The sequence below is a fragment of the Anser brachyrhynchus genome (assembly GCF_964034855.1).
Source record: "Anser brachyrhynchus genome assembly, chromosome: 4".
Taxonomy (NCBI): domain Eukaryota; kingdom Metazoa; phylum Chordata; class Aves; order Anseriformes; family Anatidae; genus Anser; species Anser brachyrhynchus.
Window position 1 is genome coordinate 68,841,293 of NC_137698.1, and position 10,012 is coordinate 68,851,304.

Below are 10,012 nucleotides of genomic sequence, written 5' to 3' on the forward strand. Positions count from 1 at the left end.
AAAGAGCTGGATTAAATAAAACATTTATGTGCCTAAAGGAAAAGCATTTCAACTGCACCACCTTTATAAATAGTCTATTGGTGAAAGCACTCAGTGAGGAAGTGGGAGACCTCAGTATTAATTTCTTTCTCCAGTGGACTGAGTTGAAAGGGATGCTGTGCTGAAACTGTTCCCCCATAGAGGAAATCATTTGAGATTTTGGGTCAATGGCACCGAGAACGAAAAGAAGAGAAGCATGTCCCTGCAACCTCAGGTTTGCCTCTGTATGAGTGTGCCATACATTCCAGAACCAGGCAGGTTTTTATTTCTCTGGCCCATGTCATTTGCTAGACATCACACCAGAAAAACTACTTCTTGTGGCCTGCTTTTTAATCTATTAGAAGGAACGTAAGAGAGCTAATGGAGGGAACTAGAAATCCTCATTTTTACCTGTTGCCAGTAGTGTACAGCTTTCTCTGTCAGCAGAGAGCTATCAAGAAAGAGTATCACAGAAAACGAATGATTGCTGTTCTCAAAAATGCTGAAATGCTTAAAACTAATTGATTTTGATGAAGCAGGCAGCTACATTTGATTTGTGTACTTTACATTCAGGACCTTTCATAAAACATTTTTGTTAGAAGAGGTACATATAGACAAATTGAATTAAGTGCTGCTTTACTTTTCATTAGATTTTTCAGAGAAGAATAGTAAATTGCTTTATAGTAGAATGCCATTTATTGACAGAACAGCTCTTTTTTACTACTGAAAACAGTACCGTTAGTGCAGTCTGTTAAAAACAAACTGCAGTTTTGCTTGAATTTGTTTTCCAGGAAAAAAAAAAAAAAAAAAGACCAGGAGGGAAAAAAGGTAGGACATAGGACTAGGAGACCAGGTTTCAGTTCCTAGTATTTTCCATGACTACACTTTTTTTCTTTTCTTTTTTTCTTTTTTTCTTCTTTCTTTTCTTTCTTTCTTTTTTTTTTTTTTCTGTAATACACTGAAAATCTTTACCTTATCAACTGCTGTGCAGTTGAATTAAAAAACATTTGGGATAGTGTGGTGAAGGACATGAGAGAGAAACTACTTAAATTGTCTCCTGTCATACTCTTAAGGCCGTAACTTAAAAAAAGGCAATGCACCAACTATAGGTCTCACTTAAATTCAGACCAAGCATGACAGTCACTGTGAGCCCAAGATACTCCAGCCTTTTCCATTAAAAACAGTAACAGAGTTATCACCCTACTGGAGGATCTGGTAAATTCTCTGAGAGACCTGAACATTTTCTGCTTCCTTGAGAAGCAGTGTTTGTATTATTTCCATGTTATGTACCTCCTTAAGTCTTTCCTAGGATTTCAAAGTGATTGGGAAGCCGCAAAATTAGAGCCAGAATGTGACCTGGGGAAATTTCACAATGCACCCATGACTCTTCAAACTGCTAATTACCCCGTTCTCACATGCTTTAAGTGACAGACTCTCTGTTAGTGTCCTAAAGCAGAGATGTGCAAGGTATATAGTAAAAATAATATTTTCTGTGAAAAGTAGACTGAATTCAGTATAGCATTATTGATGATACTTGGCCTTCGGGGTCCACATGCCAAGCTGTATTTTGGCTTAGTTTCAAGGACAGAGGACAAATTTAAGCTAGGTGTTGAACACTAAAGTGAGCAACCCCCCCCCCCCCCCCCGCCTCCTACGGCATCTTTTGTATGGACTAGTTGACCCACAGATCTGGAAGGTAAATGAACATTGGCTAATGTGCAAAGAAAAAGCCTCCAGTGTGTTTGCCTAAGGTACAAAGAGGGTAAGTAAATACTAATTCCTCTGGTGCTCTGGGTATTCAATCCCTCACACACTGCACTCCAAAATCTAGAGCCTCTCGCTGCCTTCTGCTCACCAAGATCACAATGAGTGACTGTGAAAACAAACTCACAGATAGCATCTGCCTTCACTTTGCACAAATTGTAGGCAATCCTTCCTTGTCTGTAGTCATACATTAAAGATGGAGCATTCTCCTGAAGTGCATGCTTTTACTGACATGTCCTACAAAATCCTTCTACTTATCAGATGCTGGTCTAATACCAACTTCCATGGACCATCAGTTTTCTTCTCCAAAAAACAGATGCAATCAGATAAATACTCTCCATACAACTTATCCTGAAAATACAGTAGGGTTTGTTGCTCTGTTGTAGTGAAAAATCCCGACCCACGCCATCAATGGATTTGAACAGTATGTGAAGCAGAGAGGACTGCTTTCCATCAGTTGTACATTTACAAACATATGTTTACTTATATTCCTCAGGCACATTTACTGGAAAAAAAAAAAGGAAAAAAAAAAGAGCAACGTCTAAGGAAGGAAGCTCCTAACATCGTTGCCCACACTGAGTAGTTCCCTCATTCACAAGTAAACTCCACTGAAGTTTCTGGGATTACTCACAAAGGGTGATAAAGCTCAGTGTGTGCAAAGCTGTTAGCATTGCAGTCTTTCATCTCAGTTTTACTTCCCAGAAACTGTCAACGTTCTTGGAGCAACATGACTCTTCTGAAGAGAGATCACACAGAACAACAAGGGCCTGGTTCTTATTTTAAACAATAATTTAAAGCTGTGATCCTGTCATATCTCCTATATATAAGGAGCCTTCCATCTGCCCCAAGCCTTGAACAGGCTGATTCTGCAGGTCTTACTCATCCAAAACTCCCACAGAAGAGAGTTGAAAGACAGCAGCATTGAGCTCTTACCCAAGCTAAGTTGTATTGTTCGATATTTCAATAACCAACCAATAGTGGTACTGTTCAGAAAATTGGTTTTGAAATGAAACATTAACTTCTCACTTGAGACTGACAGAAAATATTCTTCTTGGCGAAATGCGCAAATGAACAATTAAAGATCAGGTGCTTGTTAAAATCAATATGGCTTTATAGTAACATTTTGTTCTTCCACAATAGTAAAGAAAAACTAGTGAGTGTTTCAACCAGCTTATCAGATATGATCAGAGATACAATTGGACACATTCGGAACATAAAATATCTTCTCCCCTTTTCTTAGTAAAACCTTCATTGACTGTATTTTTCCTGGAAATGCTATTCGCCAACTTACAGTGGAAGCACAACCACAGTGTGAGTTGCAGAGCTGATAACTTTTTATGAAATGTTAACAACACACGACATGTTACAAACAAATTCCAGTCTTCGGCTATTACAAGTAATAATAGAACACTAATTAAAAAAATAAATCAGCCCCATTTTACTTCCTTGAAGCATATTCAGTAGTTACATTAAAAACCATATTTATAGAAATCCTCTGTATTCACTAATTTAGAGGGAAATGCACTTAAAAGGGGTGTATACTGCACATCTTTATTGATGAATATTACTTTTTAACTAGCTCAGAAGAAATAAGATCCTCTGGAGGCATTGAATCAGATGAGTAACTATGACGAGAAACAAATTAAAACCACAGAAAACGCCCTGTTTTTAAGTACGCTGCTGTACATAGATGTTCAGTATCTGCATCAATCCCTTTTTAGGCATTTTGAAAGGCAAAAGAAAAATAGAAGCATTATTTCCTTTATGTTTATGATAATTACAGAATAATTTTATAGCAAAGAAATTACTTTTAAGGCACATCAGCCATTCCTTACATACTTCACCTCCTCTTAAATCTGTCAATTAAATTTCATTTCCATAGACTCCTTGAATTTTATGAGGAAAAACAAAGGGGAAGGATTGTTCTTACAGGCAACAACTCGTATTTCAAAAGCAGTGCAACAGTAAAACTGTTGTGTGTCTGCAGACTGGGAAACCACTCTGAATGAGCATTAAGTGACAAAAACAGACCCTTATCTTGGTAGGAATGGGTATCTCTAATGAAGCTGTCGAGTAGCTCAGAGGTAGTAGCTATGTACCTTATGTTGCTTTGGTTGCTCTGGCAATTATATAGTTTATTCAGATTAAACAAACCTGAACTTTTTAGCTACGTCATTACTTACAAACAATCTGAGCTTGTCTCAGCTCTTCTTGATGTCAGTTTAAAACAAAATCTCCATTTTACAAAAGAGAAAATGGCTTATAGTTTCCTCCTCTCGGTCAGTCACTATTTTTTCTCATATTTGTCTGTCTCAGGTACACGCTTGTACCAAAACATTTGCAATTTACAAAGGGGCACTCCTTAAAATAAGTTTTAATATGCCTTCTTTAAGTGCATATGTCTAAGCAAAGCTCAAATCCTTTTACAGCTCCAAGCCTTATTTCCAAGAAAGTATCCAATAAGTTACGGGTTTAAGACTTTGAAAGTGTCTGTTGTTTCTTTAGTGAAATCAAGCTAACTTCAGATGCATTTGGTGGATTCATCCTTACTTAGGCAGAACTTCCACTTGAGTTGGCCCTGAAGTTATATTGTTTATTCAATTAACACCAGAATAGTAACCACCGACAACTTGCTTTTTTCCTGGTTTAAGTGAACGAAAAACTGATGAAACAACCAAAGTGATTGCTCTGTCATTTCTACTTCTGCCATAGAGATTTCAAGAGAAAAGAGGCTACAGACACTTTTCAGACAGAAGAGAGGGATTAAAGAAGGGTGTATCTAATGATTCCCAGGTATAGATTTGATGGAGCTGTTTCAAGCAGCCTGCTGTATTAGATTAGATTTCGTTCTATTTTTCAAAGAGCTGTTTACCATGGAAAGGTTCTTTTGAGGCAGATGCCAAATTGTACTGCCTATGGAAGGAGTGATACACGTAACAAAATGGAGCAATATTTACCCCTGCAAACAGAATACACACCTCGCAGCAGCACAGCTGGAGAAGGGATGTAAATGTTCAGCTGAGTCTTACACTCAGTATGCATTCAGTGAGGAATGTACAGACAACAGCCCCTGACTGTCATTCTCTTCATTAGTTTATGACATTTAATAAAACCCTGGGAAGTGCAGTTTGCTTTAATAATAACTATTCAAACACTTTTCCACTCCCCCACCCCCCAAAAAATGCAAACAGGAAAAGGGAAAGAAGGCAGCATTAATATTAAAGGTTTGGAACAGCTGCACCTTCATTTTGAGATGTGTTCACACAAATCATTGACAATCTGCAATGTATGCTCCTTATTTATATATATATATGTGTGCATATATATATATATAGGATTTAGTTGCTATAAGACCATAAATACAAAGGATTTAAAGACCTCAGTGGTGTGGTGATTGCTCTTCCTCTGAAAATCTGCATAGCAGAGTGCCTCTGACTGCCTGTCTGAGAATGAGAGCAGCATCCATCCTGCCCCTGAGATCAGGCTTTTGAGGGACAGAAAGCTCCCCAGTGAACATGCAAGTTGAGCTAGCTGGAAATTTGTCATTTTTCTTTAACCTCAGAAAATGTTAGTTCATTTCACCAAAATGATTTTGTTTTAATGGAAGTTGGTTTAGGACAGAATCCTTGTCTTAAACAAGTCACCTGCTGCATGATAGTAAGGTGCTTAAGCCACTGATCTGAGACCGATGGAGTATGAATTTACTGCCTGGCGATCCAACAGGGGGAAATAAGGTCATGGGATGCATGTGCTCTTTTTCTTATTTCATGAAAACACACAAGACTCCCAGGTTTGTCCCACTGACACATCAAAAATTACAGGAAGATAGGAAAAATATTTCCCATCCCCAGCTCTATATGCAAAGACCGCTCCAGAAAAAGAAAAAAAAAAAAAAGAAAAAAAAGGAAAACCCCATACTTGACTTAAGCCCTGCGTAAAATCATCATTCAGAAGGTTTTAACAGTACAAAGGTTTATTTAGAAAAGAGTTTGGATTGTTCTTTAGGGTTTTTTGGCAAACATTTAAATCCTTTCATAACTCAAAAGACTGTCAGTGCCTGGTACCTAGCACTTTTCCCCAAATAAGCAGCAAAAGCCAATTTCTTACTGGGACAAGCCCACCACAGGCCCCAGCTGCTCTGTTTATAAATCCTCTGATCTGCTATTCCACCACCACTGCCACTTAATCCTTTCCTGTTGATGCCTCTGCTTGTTTTCCCATAAATTTCCAGAGCCCCTAAAAGCTCAGTGCCTGCCAAACTCAGTGTCTTAACCCATTTTCCTCTGTGGTTTCCCTGTGCCTTCTGTCAGGGCTCAAAGACAATCCCTCCCTGCTCTGCTTACCTATCTGCACCCCAGCACAGCTCCTCCAGCACCATGTCGCCGTTCTGCACCACGGTGAATGCACTCAGCCTCCCCGACACCACCCCCATACCCCACACCACCACTCTGCACCACTGAGGCGACGAGCCCTTCTCCTACTCTCTCTGCCCCATCCCCATGTCCTCTTCCCTCCCTTCCTTTTCGGCACAGAGCCTTTTCCTTCTTTTTTAACTCCACTTCTGCTCAAGGCAAATCCATCCCTCCAGCTCAATGCCGGAAGTTCTTCTTCTTCTTCTTAAAGAGAATGTGTTTAAAGGACCTGCGGAAGTCCTGATTGAAGATGGTGTAGATGACTGGGTTGAGGGAGCTATTGCAATACCCAATCCAGAAGAAGAACTTGAAGAGAGTCTCAGGGACCTCACATGCCTCCCGGCAAATACCATAGAGGCTGTAGCTGAAGAAGAAAGGGAACCAGCAAACTACAAAGACCCCCATGACCACGGCCAGCACAAAAGTGAAACGTTTCTCCCGGGCCTGGGTGACCTTCTTACGGCAGATGCTGCTACGCTTCCGGCGACGGCGGTATGAGAAGAATTCCATGGAGCGGTTGCTAGAGCGGGACAGACGGCTACTAGAGTGCTTGGAGGAATATGAGTAGGAGAAGGACTGGCTCTTGCTGCTTTTGCGGGGATGCTCCTCCCGGCTCCGCCTCCGCCTGCTCTCTGAGGTGCTGCTCTCCTCCAGCTCAATGTCCTCCAGCTCAGAGGCTTTTCGCCAGTGGTGCACTGAATAATGTCCGTTCTCTCCCAGCTGCATCCTCAGGGATGTGCAGCCCCCAGCAGCGCGGCTCAAGCCATTCTCAGTCTGGGAGGACCCCTCTGGTATTGTACGCTTCTCAGAGAGGGTCCTGGTCCTTAGCTTGGCCACGCGGTAGATGCGGATATAGACCAACACCATGATGAGGCAGGGGGCAAAGAAAGAGCCAATGCAAGAAGAAAGGATGTACCACGTCTCATCATTGAGCTTGCACTGAGGAAAGACATCTCCTTCGGGATCCCGGTACATGGAGATCAATGGTGGGAAGGAGATGACAGCCGAAATGAGCCAGACAGTGAGGATGATGGCCTTGATCCGCCGGGGGGTCCGTTTGAGGTTGTACTCCACCGCCTGCGTGACCGACCAATACCTGTCGAGACTGATGGCGCACAGGTGGACGATGGAGGAGGTGCAGAACAGCACGTCCAGCGCCAGGTAAATGTTACACCAAGCCTTGCCGAAGTACCAGTAATTCATAAGCTCGTTGGCCAAGGAGAAAGGCATGACCAGAGTAGCCACCAGGATGTCCGCGCTGGCCAGGGACACCAGGAAGAGGTTCTGGGGGGCTCTCAGCGCCCGGCTGGTGAGCACGGCTATCACCACCAGCACGTTGCCCACGATGGTGAAGACGATGAGGAAGCCCACCACCGCCGCCAGACTGGCCACGGCGGCGGGCGAGTAGGGGGACGGAGGCTTCAGGAGGGGCGAGGAGGGGGCCGGCGCCAGGCTCTCGTTGGGGGAGCCCAGGCTCGTGTTCCCCACCGGCAGCAGATCCATGGTGGGTGTGCGGGGCGCCGGCGTCCTACAGAGCCCCGCCGAGCCCCCGCCCCGCCCCGCCGCCCCGCCGCCGCCGCCCCGCCGCCCTCCTCATCGCCCCCCAGCCGCGCGGCTCCCCCCGGCTGCGCCTCCCCCGGGCCCCCTCAGGGCAGAGCCGGGCGGCGCCGCCCCGCCGAGGCGCGGAGCGCGGCCGCGCTGCCCCCGCCCGGTCCCCGCTGAGGGGACAGCGGGGCACGGCTCGGCCCCGCCGCCGCCCGCCGGCTCATGCCCGGCTCCGCGCAGCCCCCGGCTCCGTGGAAGGCGCCGCCCGGCCGAGGGGAGCCGCGGGCGGGAACTGGATCCTGACGGGGAGCGGCGTCCGGAGCGGCGGCGGCGGCGGCGGCATCAAGCCCGGCGAAGTCGCGGCTGCCCGGCGGCTCCGTCCTAGTCTTGCATCGCGCTCCCAATCGCGCATGCTCAGTCCCGACAGGTGAAGCCGCCTCGCCCGCGACACCACCCCGGCGAGGAGGGGGGGGTGAAATAAAATACGATAAAACCGCCCCGAGCGCCCGGCCCCGCCGCGCTGCCGAGCCCCCCGCCGAGAAAAAAGTTGGCGGTGCCGTGAGGGGCGGCGGCGAGGCCGGGCTGGCGGCGGAGCGCCGCCTGCGGGGGGTGCCGCGGCCGCGAGGGGGCGGCCTTCGCCCGCCCGCTGCCGTTGGCGCCGCGCTGAGGGGAGCGCCCGGGGCGGGGGGGTGCTCGGGGCAGCCGGGGGTGGGCGGCGGTCGGTGTGCTCGGGGTGTGTGGTGACACGCCTCGCGAGGGGGGGTCGGGGTTTGGTTGGGGAGTAGGGTTTTGTTAGAGGAGTCTAGACGGGGTGGGAAAGAGGTCTGAGGTGGTAGCCCCACAGTTTGGACTTTGTTACGGTGGCGGAGCGGCTGCAGAGTTTTGCTGAGACCGTCTCTGGAAGAGACGGGTGAATATTTTCAGTAGTCGGAGTGCACAGGGAATGTGGATGTGTCGCTCTGCTTCTTCACGACAAAGGTGGGAAGGTGGGGAGTGGAGCCATGAACTTGCCTCACCCCCCTCTGCCCGCGACGAGTAGTGAGTGGGACAGATCCTCAGAGCTCTGCAGGCAGCCCTGTGACTACATTACCTTCATTTAGAAAGAAAATTTGAGGAATGACAATAAAAACTAAGTCAGTGCCACTTTAATGCTGCCTTCTCTAGGTGAACCTGCCCAAAAGAGGGGAGAAGTAGGTAGTTCAGTATAGCCTGGCTGTGATGTGTGCTGTGTGATCCTGAGAAAAGTCTGCCTTGCTCTGGCAAATACATTCTCTCTTCCCACCCCCTTTCCTCCATCCACGCTCCCTACATCCCTTGACCCCTAAATCCTGCTTTTGAGATTGCCTTTGTGAAGCCATTGGAACATGGTCCTGGGCAACCTCTGTAGGTGGTCCTGCTTGAGCAGGGGGGTTGGATGAGATGACCTCCAAAGGTCCCTTCCAGCCTAAAGCATTCTGTGATTTTTGTGGTTCTTTTCAACACTGTGAGATTAGGGTAACGTTAATGTAAAGATAACAGCAATATATGTGGTGTTCCTCTTCTGGGAGCCCTCCTTGGTGCTTGGATTTTGGATCACAAGTCTTCAAAGCAAGGACTGTCCCACTGGTCTCTGCTTCTGTGCTTGCCTTTTTTAGTGCCACACTGCAGAGAGCTTGCGCTTATATAAATCTGACAACAGTAGCATAACCCTACCCACAGGATTAGCTGTGCTCATTTAAGGTGAGCCAGCGTATGAATTCATCTACAGCTAGTTACTTCAGTAGTCGCTTTAAATCCATAATATATGCCTTTTATGTTGTGTGGCAACGTTACCAGCTTGCACAAGATGGCCACATTTTCCCACTGTGACTCAGTAAAAGATGTGGTAAAAAAGGTGGATATTTATGACAGATCTTTCAGGGTGTTGTGGTACCGAAAACCACAGCCTTAGTGGATTCCATGGCTACTACCTAATTTTGGAGTTGCCTAAAATCCTTCATCATCACCCTGCTGACTTCTAAGGAGAGGAACCTGATGTTGCACCTATGGGTATTCCCAGTCTGAGCAGCTGTTTTATGCCTCCCTTCTGTGCCCCATCTGGACCCAGAAATGCAGCATCCCTAGGACTTGGGAAGGTCACAGTCTGGTGGAAACATTCTGCTTACTACTGCCATGATCATATTCTTTATAATGCAAAAAGGTGAGTTTTAAGGGAACATATACCTAAGAGAACTTAGCTTTCATTGTATAACTTGGTGTTATAATTGTCCTCAAGTTGAAATAGAACAGCCTTT

At 46.0% G+C, this 10,012-nt stretch overlaps 1 protein-coding gene across 1 annotated transcript; it reads right to left on the minus strand.

Moving 5' to 3' along the window:
- Nucleotides 1-2,864: 2,864 nt before the first annotated feature.
- ADRA2C (adrenoceptor alpha 2C) lies at nt 2,865-7,711 on the minus strand. Its single transcript, XM_080589718.1, has one exon. The coding sequence runs from the start codon at nt 7,695-7,697 to the stop codon at nt 6,372-6,374; it is 1,326 nt and encodes a 441-aa protein (XP_080445844.1). The 5' UTR covers nt 7,698-7,711; the 3' UTR covers nt 2,865-6,371.
- Nucleotides 7,712-10,012: the final 2,301 nt, after the last annotated feature.

Coding starts and splice junctions, on each gene's coding strand:
- ADRA2C (XM_080589718.1), bottom strand. CDS start 7,697: ATGGATCTGCTGCCGGTGGGGAACACGAGCCTGGGCTCCCCCAACGAG.